Genomic DNA, 15,690 nt, shown 5'->3' on the forward strand with positions numbered 1-15,690 from the left:
CTTTCAACAGAGTCCTACATGTCCTACAACTAGGGAAATGTGGTCTAGACGAAATTACTATAAAGTGGATTCATAACTAGCTGAGAGACCATATCCAAGTCATTAATATAAATACTGAATAGTACCTGACCAAGGACAGACCTCTGAGGGACCCCACTGGATATGTTCTCCCTGTTTGACAATAAACCACTGATAACTACTATTTGTGCATGGCCTCTCATCTGATTATGCAGCCACCTTACAGTAATTTCATCTAGACCACATTTCCTAGTTTGCTTATGAAAATGTCATGTGGGACTCTGTGGAAAGCCTTACTAAAACCAAGATATTATCACATGTACAGTTTCCCCCCATCTACTTCACCAGTAACCCTGTCAAAGATTTCAAGGAATCAGACAGGAAGACACAGCACAGCCACATAACAAAACTTAGTACAAGAGCAAAGCGGATGGAGTCTCTAATCCTCACTCTTCCTTCATTTCCATAGATGAAAATCTTTAAGGATCATTAGTAAGAGAAATAGTTTTGTTTTGCTAAATAAATTAAGCACCCTTAATAAATTATTAGTATGCTCTTGAATTTTCATCCAAACTTTATTGAGCCTGAAGTACTAAACTGAATCCAAGAATTTGTTGTTTCCAAACAGCGAGTTATTTGCATTTCAACTGAAATGAGGTGATGTAGCGTGAGCAAGGATAGGTGGAATCAACATTAAACAGTAGTAGGAAACTTATATACTTGGTAATGATAGGGTTGCTAGTGTGACCATAAACTACCTGGTTTCCCAAATGGAAAATGCTAAAGTTTGGGAAATTAAGCATTTTACTGTGTATGAATCTATTCTAGTCTACAGGATATATACATTTTTAAATGGATATTTTCCTTTAGTAACATTTCTGTAATGTTGGTACATTATATAGATTTTTCATAGATGTGTAAATACAGTCTATGTAATAGAATTATAGATTTAATCTTGCATTTAAATTTATTCAGTTAATGAAAAAATCTGATGAACACACGACATAAAATAATTATAAAACTAATAATATATTTTAAATAAATGATGCATTTAAACAATGCCTAAATGAAAGGAGCCAAATTTTATCCATTAGAGGAAACAAGTGTGGACACTAAAGACTTTGGCAGGTTTGTATGCAAAATTCTGCATGTAGGTGCAGCATGTGGGTTGCTTAATGGTGTATATTTGATAGCAGAATTTGGATTTATAAGGTCAGTGGAACTTCTGTGATATTCTGTCTTTTGACTGCCCTGCATGCCTGCCAGATCTGATGGTAGCTTCTTCTAGGGATAAGCAAATTCATATTTTTTATTTTCAAACCCAAACCAGACTCTGTGTGTGTGCGTGTGTGTGTGTGTCTAACTTGACATGAATTTGGGATGGGCACACTACTCTTAAGTTTGTAGTTCACTCCAGATGAGTGCCAATAAAATTTCTGTATCATACCAGCTTATCATGTATTATATATGTTAGTTTATTTGTTCCAGTTACAAAAACAGAACATAAAAGAACACCCATCCCAGGCTTTGGGCAACCTTGACGTCAATTACAATATAAAAATTATTATAAAGAAGACCCACGCCAGCAGGATCCTACCCTTCTGCCCAATCACATAACAGTCTCCACTCAGCAGGGTTATTGAAGGTCCCATCCCATGCAGAGGCTTCACCCAAAGCCTGCCTCAGCCCTCCCTGAATGCCCACTCCAAGAGATGGGCTCTGCACATGCCTGGACAGTCAAGAGATTCTAGACCAAAGGGAATGAGAGCAGATTCCCAAGAAGAGGAGCCCTCACAAAGAATGGCTTCCCAGCAGCCCCATCTTTATGATATGGCGCCTGAGCCAAAGCCAGTTGAAATCAGTAGGAGGACAGTAGACTTCTGTTGACTTAAATCAAGCACATACTGAGGGAGAATCATCTTGAGCACCTTCACTGATCACAACTGTGGCATTCAGGTTGGGGAGAGAGGTGGTATTTCAGATAGGAAGGTCCCAATCTGTCTAGGGCTTTATAGGTGAAACCAACACCTTACACTCCACCTGGAGGCCAATAGGCAACCAGTACAGATAGTGGCGCACAGGTGAAAGTGCTCACAAGATGCTCTTATCAAGTGAGCTGCTGCATTTTGCACTAACTTCAGCTTCCAAATAGATCTAATCTAAGACATAGTCCCACACAGCGTGCAGTGCAGTCCAGTCTAGAAGTGACAAAGGCATGAGTCTTTTTTTATTATTTAATATTTATATTGTGTTATTGCCTATAGGTTTCAACCAGATTGCCATTTGTGATTCTATATAAACGTATAGTAAATGACAGTCTCTGTCTCAGAGAGCTTAGAGGCTAAAAGACAAGACATGGCAGGTGCATCAGACAAACAAGCAGGTTTGGTGAGAGGAATGACGATAGCCTCCATATATATAATGCACATACCATGAATATTTTGCCAGCCTTGCTTTGGGACGTAAAGGGAAGATGTGTTCTTTTATCTCTAATATCACAAATAATAGAGGCTTCCCATTAACTAGAAAACATGTTATTTTTTCTTTTAATTGACTCTGTCTTGAAAAAAACCATGGAGTCACAAACGCAAACTAATTTTGAAAATTCCCAAAACAGTGTGAGATTCACAAACGCTGAACCCCACAAGCTTCACCCATTCCCAGGGTTTTTTATCCCAGGGGAAGTATAGACAGACTGTTATATAGTACATGGACCATGCTTCTTATGTGGCTGATCTGTTCATACAGCCACCCTGTTGTTGGTGCTTTTGGATTTTTTTTCTGTACATCTTTCAAATAAAATAATTAAAAAATAAAATTCTTAGAGTCAGCTTCAAATCCTGAACTTCAGACACTTAGGTTGTATTTATAGTTAACCTTTGCTTTGTTGCTGTACCTTCTTTCATACTTCCCAACAAGCTGGGCTCCCTCTGTACCCCAGGGTGCCAACCACCCCACCCTCTGTTTAGTCAAATCCCTTCTTAAAACTCACTTCTTTGCAAAGTCCACAATTACTAAATGCTTACCAATAAAAAAGCTGTCACTGACCTGCTGCATATAAAAGCAAAACAAAATCATATCTGGGTTGTCTAATGCAGGGTTGTTAAATCTTATTCTTAGCTGCTTGTATAGCTTGAGGCAGAGGCTCCACTGCCATCATCTTTTGTTGTCATTTACATGTGTGCATATGTGGTGTAAAATACCAGCAAATCAGAATTCCTCACTCATTCACCTTAGTGGTCACTATTTATACCCTTTTGCACTCACTTGAACAGGTGTAAATGGTGACACAAAGTGCAAAGCCAGTAAGAATCAGGCTCTTCTTTATTCCTTTGTATCTTGTATAGTGCTGACCACTTGTTGGCCATCAACAAACAATCAGATTCCCATATATTTCCTATAGCTAGCCAACTACAAAGAGATATTTTTAAAAACGGAGGTTTTCATTTAACCAGCTAACAACATGGCAGATAGTTTGCTGCAATAGTGGTGAATGACAAAGAATGTAATGGAAAGCCTAATTTTTGTGGTTATACAGGTTGCAGAACTTTCACTCAAGTAAATAGGAGTATTGTACATGGAAAACTTGCAGAATCAACTGCCTCAAAAGAAAAACAGAAACAAACAGAAAAACCCACCTCCTTCATTTTATAATTTGATTTGTGATTTTTTTAAAAAGTAGTTTGGAAAGTAAGGGTATCTCCTGGATATTTCAATATGAAAGCACAGCATAAAAATCACTCTGAAACCTGTCATAAAAACCTAGATAGATAGATGGCAGTGTTTTCAGGGAGAAGAAGGGCAAAGTTGCTGGGAATTTATGGGTATTCTGTTCTGTTTAAGAGAGAAATAACTAAAAAGACATGTGAACATAATTTTAACTAGTATGACAGTACTGCACAAACAGCCCTGCTAAGTGACAATGGCATACGAAAGCCAAAAAGCTAGTATGTGACATGCTTTTCACTTCACTGGGAAGCAGACTACATGCCATGAAATGCTTCAGCCCTTCTCAAACAGTGCATATAAAATTTCCATTCTTTTGAGTTTTATAAAGGTTCTGTAGTATGAAAATCACTAACAGTATGGTGTTTGTCACCTCCTTTTCTGGAGCAGTATAAACATCAGTTAATTGATTTCTGGATCCCTGCTACTCTGGGACTGTCATAAATCCACATGATTTTCTTGAGTTCTAGAATTTGTATTTAGATCTCTGATTCACTGAAAAGTATACAAAAGAGCACATAGCTAGATAGCTCCCTATTGGTTACACATCTGAATAGGTTAAAAAAATTGTACATTATTCTAGCTAATGTTGGCATAAGATTACACTAAAAATACCTGATTTCAGCTATGCCTTTTCTGTAGCTATTTTCATATAAATAACTTTTACTTGTTTCTACATCCAGCTGCTTTTTGTCAATTCACACCCCTTTTGCTATCACATTTAAGCCACGGTGACCTCAATGGGCAATAACAGGATGGCAGCAGATACTCAGTTAAATGCAGAGGCTGGTATCCATTCCTAAATGCATAACTTAAAACAAAATTCTGGAGATCAATGCATGCTTAAATGGTAGTGAAAGAGAGGGAAAAGAGTCATCTTCTAGGCTGCAGAATGTGCAGTCACTGCTGAAGGTAGTGGTGGTTAACTCTAAGAAAGGGCTTGATCTTCTTCAAGTGCTGGTCCCTACATGTATTTCACTGTGGGTAGGCATGTGCTCCATGTGCCCAGAGCTGGAGAATTTTGAAAGTGGTGTCCGTTGGTCTGCACATGTGCACTGGCTCACCTTATGCCTCCATCTGAGGAGATAAAGGGTGGGCAGACTGCCTCTCCCCAGTTCCTTGTCACCGCCACGTGGTCAGGGTCAGAACCTCCTGTGTCTGAAGCTTTGGCTTTCTTCTTTATCTGTGGATATGTTCAGATTGCTATAAATAATTTTTGTATTCTGAGTTTTAAAGTTTATATTTGATAGTTTTAGTGTTTTATCATTAGTCTCCCTGACCTGGGGAGCTCCCGCCCCTTTCCCCTGCCGATACCCCGTTTGGGTACTGGATTATGCCCAGGACTCCAGGCTTCAAAATTTGACCCTGCCCCTGTACATCGGCCTGGCTCAGCAAGAAGACAGGGATTAGGACCCAGGGGCAGGGCAGGCTGTGACTAGTTAGGCAAGGAGGATGGGACTAGTAGCTGCGTGGGAAGGAAAGCTGGGACTAGTTGGGCTGGGTCTGAGATCTGTGGAGGAGAGACTGGGACTGGGAGCTGGTGGGGAATATGTGTATGGGGAGACGACTGGGAGCCAGTTCACCAGGTAGGGGAAAACACTGAGATCAGAAGAAGAGCTGGGGAAGATAAGGAAACTGGGACAGCCCAGACAAGGAACTAGTGGGGAGAACATGAGAAGAGGGCAGGAGCGGCAAATCTGACAAACAGCTAGTGTATAGCATGAGGGAGAACTGGGACTGGCTGGGCAAAGAGACTGGGACAAGGAGCTGTAGGGGTGGGGGGTGAGGCTGAGATTGGAGGCTGACCCCAGGTAGGGAGGCTGGGAGCCAGTGGGGGACAGGGAGAGAGACAGATGGGATTAGGAGCCACAAAGGGGAAACTGGGACAGGTTGGATAAGGAGACTAGGGAAAGGGTTGGGGGAACTGATACTGGCTGGGCAAGGAGACTAGGATCTTTGGGTGAACCATCTGGGTGTCAGTATGATGCCACATGATGGAATTTCTGTTTTTTCAGTTTGCTTTATTAAAAACCTAGGAAATTATGCACAAAAACCTACATTAAAAGAACACTAATCAAGTTGCAAAATCAAGCACTTGAAACTTAGGAAATGCTGGAATTAAGATTGCCTGTGCAATCTTTATTCATCCCCCTTGTCTTTAATTACATGATCACATACTATTTTTTCCACAGAACTGCCTCACTTAGTACACAGTATGGATGGTGCTCAATTAATTGTTTGTATTGACACCATACTGCAAAAGGGTTTTCACGCTCCTTCACAGCATGGGGCACATCTTTATAGAGAGATAGTCATGGGGACACCTCCCTTCCCATTCATGATTGTGGAAACCCCCACTCTTCCTATACATAATATCCCTGTGGCAACCACAGCCATTGCTTATGTGTAAATTAATAACAGGAAAGTATTCAATACATTTGTAGCTTTCTTTAATGTGTTGCAACAGCTGGAAACAAGGAGGAAAGCCAGCACCATGTGACCAGACCACTTTGGGAAACACCTATCAAACGATTTTAAATTGCATTTAAAATATGTTCATGATATTTATGCATTGCACAAGTAACGTGAATATACATTTATTGCAATCAGTAGAAATCCTGGATTTTCATATCAGGCAGTAACTGCTCAGGATGATTAGCAGGAAACTTAATTTGTCCTAATTAGCCTTAGGGGAGTGAGAAATTAACTTGATGGATAAAATTTCTCATATTATAATATACCATACTGAGCAACATAGGAAATTGTTACTCAAAGCTTTAGAAAAGTCTTCTGCTGATTCACTGAACTTTAGTTTCTCTAATTAAATTAAAAGACTATAGTAAATTAATACATACTTGATGTGTGGGTGGGTTTTTTTATGGGGGCTTGTATGGTAGAATAATTGTTCAGATTATACATTGACTTGTCAGCTATATCCAGAGACTTCAGTATAGATTTATAAATTACATGTAAAACTTCAATGTAATGTAAGGCATTCATAGCCATGTTAAAGTTCCATATCTCAGCAAAAACTTTTAGCAAACCCTTGTATATTTTCTATATTTGTCTATCTATTGTACTATTATATTATTATAAGATAGAAAATAAAAAAGAGAGATTTATTAAAACCTGGGATTTTCTGTCACAATTCAATTAGCTGAGACAGCTATATATGATATTTTTTAAACTAATGTGGAAAGACCTAAACTACTTCCACAAAACTGCTCATCTATAAAGCGTCAGACCTTTTAATTCCCAAGTCCCACTCTCAAATATATAAATAGGATACATTCCTTAGTTCTTATGCAGGCAGAACTCCAAAGGAGGTACATTTTTAAAAATTACTCTCAAAACATACAGAACAAGACAGAGAGACATGAACTCAGTTGTCTGAGCTAGGAATTAATGAGTTCTAGTCTGGGCTCTGATATTGACTCCTCTATTGGCTTAGACTAAGTCACTTAACCTATTTGCCTTTGGGTATGTCTACACTATGAAATTAGGTTGAAATTATAGAAGTCGGTTTTGTAGAAAGCATTTTTATACAGTCGATTGTGTGTGTCCCCACACAAATGCTCTAAGTGCATGTAGTCGGCGGAGTGTGTCCACAGTACCGAGGCAACCGTCGACTTCCAGAGCGTTGCACTGTGGGTAGCTATCCCACAGTTCCCGCAGTCTCCACCGCCCATTTGAATTCTGGGTAGAAATCCCAGTGCCTGATGGGGCTAAAACATTGTCACGGGTGGTTCTGGGTACATATCGTCAGGCCCCCGTTCCCTCCCTCCCTCCGTGAAAGCAAGGGCAGACAATCATTTTCGCCTTTTTTCTTGAGTTACCTGTGCAGACGCCGTCACCGTATGTCTCCTGGGTGCTGGCAGACATGGTACTGCATTGCTACTCAGCAGCAGTTTATTGCCTTTTGGCAGCAGACAGTACAGTATGGTAGCCGTCGTCGACATAGTCCTTTTAACCTTGGTAAAAGGTGCTCTTTTAACCGGGCGCCTGAGCAAACATGGGAGTGACTCAGCCAGGTCATTTCCCTTGTTTTGTCTCATGGTGATTGAGTCTTACCAGCAGTGCACTGTCTTTTAATCTACAGCTAGCAGAAGACAATGGCCAGTAGTCATACTGCACTGTCTTCTGCCAAGCACCCACGAGATGATGATGGCTAGCGGTTGTACTGCACAGTCTGCTGCCAGCAAGATGTATAAAGATAGACGAAGTGGCTCAAAACAAGAAATAGACCAGATTTGTTTTGTATTCATTTTCTCCTCCCTCCCTCTCTCTGTGAAATCAACGGCCTGCTAAACCCAGTTTTGAGTTCTATCCTTGAGGTTTTGAGTTCTATCCTTGAGGGGGCCATTCAGTTTCTCGCAAAGCCACCCCCTTTGTTGATTTTAATTCCTTGTAAGCCAACCCTGTAAGCCATGTCGTCAGTCGCCCCTTCCTCCATCAGGGCAATGGCAGACAATCGTTCCGCACCTTTTTTCTGTGCAGACGCCATACCACGGCAAGCATGGGTAGCCCGCTCAGATCACTTTGGCAGTTAGGAGCACATTAAACACCACACACATTATCCAGCAGTATAAGCAGCACCAGAACCTGGCAAAACGAAAACGGGCGAGTAGGCGACGTCAGCGCGGTGACGAGAGTGATGAGGACATGGACACAGACTTCTCTCAAAGCATGGGCCCTGGCAATGTGGGCATCATGGTGCTAATGGGGCAGGCTCATGCAGTGGAACGCCGATTCTGGGCCCGGGAAACAAGCACAGACTGGTGGGACCGCATAGTGTTGCAGGTCTGGGACGATTCCCAGTGGCTGCAAAACTTTTGCATGCGTCAGGGCACTTTCATGGAACTTTGTGACTTGCTTTCCCCTGCCCTGAGGCGCAAGAACACCAAGATGAGAGCAGCCCTCACAGTTGAGAAGTGAGTGGCAATAGCCCTGTGGAAGCTTGCAACGCCAGACAGCTACCGGTCAGTCGGGAATCAATTTGGAGTGGGCAAATCTACTGTGGGGGCTGCTGTGATGCAAGTAGCCAACGCAATCAAAGATCTGCTGATATCAAGGGTAGTGACCCTGGGAAATGTGCAGGTCATAGTGGATGGCTTTGCTGCAATGGGATTCCCTAACTGTGGTGGGGCCATAGACGGAACCCATATCCCTGTCTTGGCACCGGAGCACCAAGCCGCCGAGTACATAAACCGCAAGGGGTACTTTTCGATAGTGCTGCAAGCTCTGGTGGATCACAAGGGACGTTTCACCAACATCAACGTGGGATGGCCGGGAAAGGTGCATGATGCTCGCATCTTCAGGAACTCTGGTCTGTTTCAAAAGCTGCAGGAAGGGACTTTATTCCCAGACCAGAAAATAACTGTTGGGGATGTTGAAATGCCTATAGTTATCCTTGGGGACCCAGCCTACCCCTTAATGCCATGGCTCATGAAGCCATACACAGGCAGCCTGGACAGTAGTCAGGAGCTGTTCAACTACAGGCTGAGCAAGTGCAGAATGGTGGTAGAATGTGCATTTGGACGTTTAAAGGCACGCTGGCGCAGTTTACTGACTCGCTTAGACCTCAGCGAAACCAATATTCCCATTGTTATTACTGCTTGCTGTGTGCTCCACAATATCTGTGAGAGTAAGGGGGAGACATTTATGGCGGGGTGGGAGGTTGAGGCAAATCACCTGGCTGCTGGTTACGCGCAGCCAGACACCAGGGCGGTTAGAAGAGCACAGGAGGGCGCGGTACGCATCATAGAAGCTTTGAAAACCAGTTTCATGACTGGCCAGGCTATGGTGTGAAAGTTCTGTTTGTTTCTCCTTGATGAAACCCCCCGCCCCTTGGTTCACTCTACTTCCCTGTAAGCTAACCATCCTCCCCTCCTCCCTTCGATCACCGCTTGCAGAGGCAATAAAGTCATTGTTGCTTCACATTCATGCATTCTTTATTAATTCATCACACAAATAGGGGGATAACTACCAAGGTAGCCCGGGAAGGGTGGTGGAGGAGAGAAGCACTGGGAGGGGTGGTGGAGGAGGGAAGGACAAGGCCACAAGCCTTTAAAACTTATTGAATGCCAGCCTTCTGTTGCTTGGGCAATCCTCTGGGGTGGAGTGGCTGGGTGGCCGGAGGCCCCCCCACTGCATTCTTGGGCGTCTGGGTGAGGAGGCTATGGAACTTGGGGAGGAGAACGGTTGGTTACACAGGGGCTGTCGCGGCGGTCTGTGCTCCTGCTGCCTTTCCTACAGCTCAACCATACACTGGAGCATATTAGTTTGATCCTCCAGCAGCCTCAGCATTGAATCCTGCCTCCTCTCATCATGCTGCCGCCACCTTTCAGCTTCAGCCCTCTCTTCAGCCCGCCACTTACTCTCTTCAGCCCGCCACCTCTCCTCCCGGTCATTTTGTGCTTTCCTGGACTCTGACATTGTCTGCCTCCATGCATTCGTCTGTGCTCTGTCAGTGTGGGAGGACAGCATGAGCTCAGAGAACATTTCATCGTGTGTGCGTTTTTTTTGCCTTCTAATCTTCACTAGCCTCTGGGAAGGAGAAGATCCCGTGATCCTTGAAACACATGCAGCTGGTGGAGAAAAAAAAGGGACAGTGGTACAAAAAGACATATTTTATAGAACAGTGGGTACACTCTTTCATGGTAAACCTTGCTGTTAACATTATATGCATAGCACATGTGCTTTCGTTCCAAGGTTGCATTTTGCCTCCCCCCACCACATGGCTAGCCATCCCCCGCCCCCGTGGCTAACAGCGGGGAACATTTCTGTTCAGCCACAGGCAAACAGCCCAGCAGGACCGGGCACCTCTGAATGTCCCCTTAAGAAAAGCACCCTATTTCAACCAGGTGACCATGAATTATATCACTCTCCTGAGGATAACACAGAGAGATAAAGAACGGATGTTGTTTGAACGCCAGCAAACATACACTGCAATGCTTTGTTCTACAATGATTCCCGAGTACGTGCTACTGGCCTGGAGTGGTAAAGTGTCCTACCATGGTGGATGGAATAAGGCTGCCCTCCCCAGAAACCTTTTGCAAAGGCTTTGGGAGTATATCCAGGAGAGCCACGAATGCCAGGGCAAATTAATCCTTTCACATGCTTGCTTTTAAACCATGTATAGTATTTTAAAGGGTACACTCACCAGAGGTCCCTTGTCCACCTGGCGGGTCCAGGAGGCAGCCTTGGGTGGGTTTGGGAGGTACTGGCTCCAGGTCCAGGGTGAGAAACAGTTCCTGGCTGTCGGGAAAACCGGTTTCTCCGCTTGCTTGCTGTGAGCTATCTACAACCTCATCATCATCATCTTCCTCGTCCCCAAAACCTGCTTCCGTGTTGCCTCCATCTCCATTAAAGGAGTCAAACAACACGGCTGTGGTAGTGGTGGCTGAACCCCTAAAATGGCATGCAGCTCATCATAGAAGTGGCATGTTTTGGGCTCTGACCTGGAGCGGCCGTTCGCCTCTCTGGTTTTCTGGTAGGCTTGCCTCAGCTCCTTAAGTTTCAGGCGGCACTGCTTCGGGTCCCTGTTATGGCCTCTGTCCTTCATGCCCTGGGAGATTTTGACAAATGTTTTGGCATTTCGAAAACTGGAACGTAGTTCCGATAGCACAGATTCCTCTCCCCAAACAGCGATCAGATCCCGTACCTCCCGTTCGGTCCATGCTGGAGCACTTTTGCAATTCTGGGACTCCATCATGGTCACCTCTGCTGATGAGCTCTGCATGGTCACCTGCTGCTTGCCACGGTGGCCAAACAGGAAATTGAAAATCAAAAGTTCGCGGTTCTTTTCCTGTCTACCTGGCCAGTGCATCTGAGTTGAGAGTGCTGTCCAGAGCAGTCACAATGGAGCACTCTGGGATAGCTCCCGGAGGCCAATACCGTCTAATTGCGTCCACAGTACCCCAAATTCGACCCAGCAAGGCCGATTTCAGCGCTAATCCCCTTGTCGGGGGTGGAGTAAGGAAATCGATTTTAAGAGCCCTTTAAGTCGAAAAAAGGGCTTCATCATGTGGACGGGTGCAGGGTTAAATCGATTTAATGCTGCTAAATTCGACCTCAAATCCTAGTCTAGACCAGGGCTTTGTTTCCCTCTCCATATAAACCTATCTGCCTTGGTTTTCCCCCTATATAATGGAGTTAATCTTTACCTACTACCACACAGGAGTATAGACACAGGAATGTTGAGGATTAATTAATAATATTTGCAAAACATTTTTCAGGTGAAAAACATAATATACCGTAAGTTCAAAGTATTATTAAGTCATTCTAAAAATACAGTATTGATCTGTTTATAAAGTACTTATTCCTAAAATATTGTCTTGGTGTTTTAAGTTGCCAATAGCAACCAAACTGTCTGCAAAAATGGAGAAGGAAAACATCAATTGCAGATAACACATTTCCCTTCGATGTCTATTACTACCACTAGTCCGTGCAACTGAAAAACATTCAGAACTCTATTTATTTATTTACTGAGAGCTACGTCCTGCAGTCCTTATTCAAAACTGCCATTGATTTCAGTGATGTGAATTCAATGGGAATTGTTTCCAAGGATTGCAGGGTTTGTCCCTTGAAGTCTATGAGTTGGGGTTTAAAAAACAAATGCAGATTGCTCTATTGGTCAAATCTTTCTTCGTATATGGCCCATCTCTATGGTCAGGGTATATCTACACTGCAATAAAAACCCTGTGGCACCGAGTCTCAGAGACCAGGTCAGCTAACTTGGGCTGGGACTGTAAGGCTAAAAATTGCAGTGTAAACAATGGTGCTGGGGCTGGAGCCTGGGGACTCTGAGACCCTCCCCCTCATCATGGGGTCTCAGAGCCTGGGTTCCAGCCAGAGCTGGAGCATCTGCACTGCAATTTTATAGCCCTGCAGCCGAAGCCCCACGAGTCCAAGTCAGCTGACGCAGGTTTTGTATCACAGTGCGTGTTTACCCCATGTGCATCTTCAGCCGTTTTAGATTATAGAGGCAACTATTTCCACTTGAATTGAAAAAGAGATCTCAGATGGGCTCTGTGCTCTGAGCCTATGGCTTTATATATTGCATCCCACTGTCAGGCCCTTTTTCAATCGCAGAGATTTTGTTTTTCTCCTATAGTTCTCTTTCCATTCAACAGACTATATTAGCTATACATATATATTGTATATACTGTATTAATATATATGTGTATGTACTCTATGCATAAAGAGTTATATGTTTCCGTGCATGCATGTATTTGCACAAGCACATGTACGCTCTGGTTTTATTTACACATTTATTTATGGAAATGAGATATTGCATCCAAGTTTCAGACAAGATTTACTCAGCATGGCTCCTGTGTAGTAATAACCTTTGAACATCTACAAGCATCTCCAAACCTTCAGGAAGAAAGAAGCTAGTTCACCAACTGTATAAAAAAGCTATACGAACCAAGGTCCAAACCTACTGAAGAGAATAGGCTGTTTGCCATTGATTTCAATGGGAGCAGGTGGAGACTCTAGTTCTGTAGCTCTCCGAGAACATGTATTATATTCTTTAAATGAAAGTTTCACTTAAAAACACTGATGTTGTGTTTGTTATAACCTACAGTATTTGTTGATTTTTGCTTTGTATCTTCCTCACAGCCATTGGAAGGACCCTAATTCCTCGTTATTTTAGCACGGTCTTTGAAGGAGGTGTAACAGACCTGTATTACATTCTCAAGCACTCAAAAGAGTCATACCACAACTCATCTATCACAGTGGACTGTGATCAATGCACCATGGTCACCCAGCATGGAAAGCCCATGTTTACCAAGGTAACAGGAAAGACTCAGTAAAACATATTGCGTTTTGTGTGTGTGTGTGTTTTTCAAGGAGTATTTGAAGGATAATTATGTTTTCTGAAAGGCTTTGTTGATTTCTAATACCTCAAACACTTTCATACCTTTGTATTTTGTATTATTACTATTTGTTACATGACTGGAAAGCTTTGTGGGCACCTTTTGCTGTCTTCCTAGGAAGTTTTTCAAGAGAAAGCACGTAAAACTAAGCCACCACAGCCACCAAACTTTTAGGAACTAAGTTTCAGCTGCCTGTGTACTTTAGCTCATCTTAATTTTAAAACAACAGTGAATGATTACATGGTTGATACATTTTGGTTAACATGCTTTATTTAGATATGTTACCCATTGGGGACTGGGAAGTCTCAGTACAGCTAGTGCTTTAATACAACAGAGCCTGATCCAAAGTGCATTGAAGTCAAAGGAATGATTTACAGTGATTTCAGCAGTCTTTGGATGAGGCCCTAAGCAGGTGTCCACCACATCTGATTGAAGATTGAATTCTCTTCAGACTTCGGCCTCTTCCAGTCTTGCAGCTAAATCACATAATTAGATAGGATGTTTATACTTATATAAACAAGACCAAACAGGCAGAAAAGCAATTAGATATACCAAATTAAAATAAAATAAAAATCTTATGGAATTAAATGACATACTTGAAATGAAAAATTACAACAAACTGTGGTTAGTGAGAATAGAAATGTGTGCATTGCTTATTTAGCCAAGGTCATCCTCTTTTATTCTCATTTTTATGCATCCTCAGATGGCTAAATCCCACTCTTTGAATTTTACAAGAGGGAGGGGACTGATTAAATGTATCCGAGCCTTTAGGGAACAGTTAAACCTGTTCTATGTTCCTCATTGGCATGTGGGACTGGTGAGGTTCTAGTGTAGGCAGAGAATATGGCCGCTGGCATTGTGATGACTGAGCATTTCTAGGGTGTTCATGGCATGGTCTGATCATGTAGAACTTGTTCCATCAGATCGCATTGACTTCTTGCCTGCCATATTCACATACCTCTTTCACAGTATTTAAATGACATTGAGATTGAGTTACTGGTAGGGTTGGCCAGAAAACAAGAATTTTGCTTTGTGAAACATTTTGAGGTTTCAACATTTGGGTCTATTCCAGGGAATGAAACCAAGACCATTTGAATTCTTTTGCCAAAACAAAACAAAACCACCACAGAGAGAGGGTGGGACTAAAATTGCCTGCTAGTTGGGGCACCCACCTGGGATGAGGGAGAACCACATTCATGCCCCTGCTTCAACTCAGGCAAAACAGGAACTTGAACTAGCATCTCTTACATCCCAGGTGAGTGCTCAAACCACTAGGCTATTGGCTTTTCTGGGGTCTCTTTTCTTTCTGAAGTGTTTTGACCACAAAGTCCATCCTGGACTTGAGAAAGGTTTGGTCAAAACCAATTAGTTTCCACAAACTGGCATTTTCTGACCCCCAAAAAACAAAACAAAAAACAACTAAACAAACAAACCAAAGACTTTACTGAAACATTCCAACCAACTCAAGTTACTGGGGCTCTGAGTTTATGACGCATGTATTGCATCATAATGTTGTCCCCAAGGAGAAGGAAGCATGCCAAGTAAACCAGCTGTTCCTAGATGACCCCTCCTCACCACCTGGCCTATGAAGACCTTGCATATTGCAGCCATGGCTAGATGTTTGTCTATGTGCAGTGGAAGGGAAGCTATAGTGTAGCTACTTGTCCCTTCTGCATGGCACTCGAACAACATTTGTGTTATTTCCATGATTTTTCTCCCCTTTGTGATGCACTTGGCCAAAGGGCAGAACACGGGTCAGTTGGTTTAATGCAATATTACACAGAGAAGCAGTTTTTTGGAACCCTTCCTTTGGAATCTCTAGCATTCAATAAATACTTTTGCTGATTTAACACATTTGTTTTGCGTTGCCAGCACACTCTACTACAGCGCTGTTCCTTCAGAGGGGGAAATAGTACCCAGCTGATACAAAAAAATAAAAGGTGAAACACTCCTAAGGACCAAAATCTGGCTTGGGCTGAATATATACAGATCCCATCTACTTCAAGAGAAGCACTTCGTATATCTGATGGCAGTTTGGTCTTAATCGTGCAAAGATTCGCAGGATTGG

General features: G+C 42.8%; 1 protein-coding gene across 9 annotated transcripts in view; it reads left to right on the forward strand.

Moving 5' to 3' along the window:
- The window catches only part of LDB2 (LIM domain binding 2), a 514,758-nt gene that overhangs the window by 432,210 nt on the left and 66,858 nt on the right, over window positions 1–15,690 (forward strand). For all 9 annotated transcript variants that reach the window (XM_048848818.2, XM_048848817.2, XM_048848820.2 and 6 more), the window contains one exon: window positions 13,366–13,538. In XM_048848818.2, coding sequence (XP_048704775.2) covers window positions 13,366–13,538 — 173 coding nt within the window. The remainder of the gene's footprint in view (window positions 1–13,365; window positions 13,539–15,690) is intronic.

This window comes from Caretta caretta, chromosome 4 (assembly GCF_965140235.1).
Source record: "Caretta caretta isolate rCarCar2 chromosome 4, rCarCar1.hap1, whole genome shotgun sequence".
Taxonomy (NCBI): Eukaryota; Metazoa; Chordata; order Testudines; family Cheloniidae; genus Caretta; species Caretta caretta.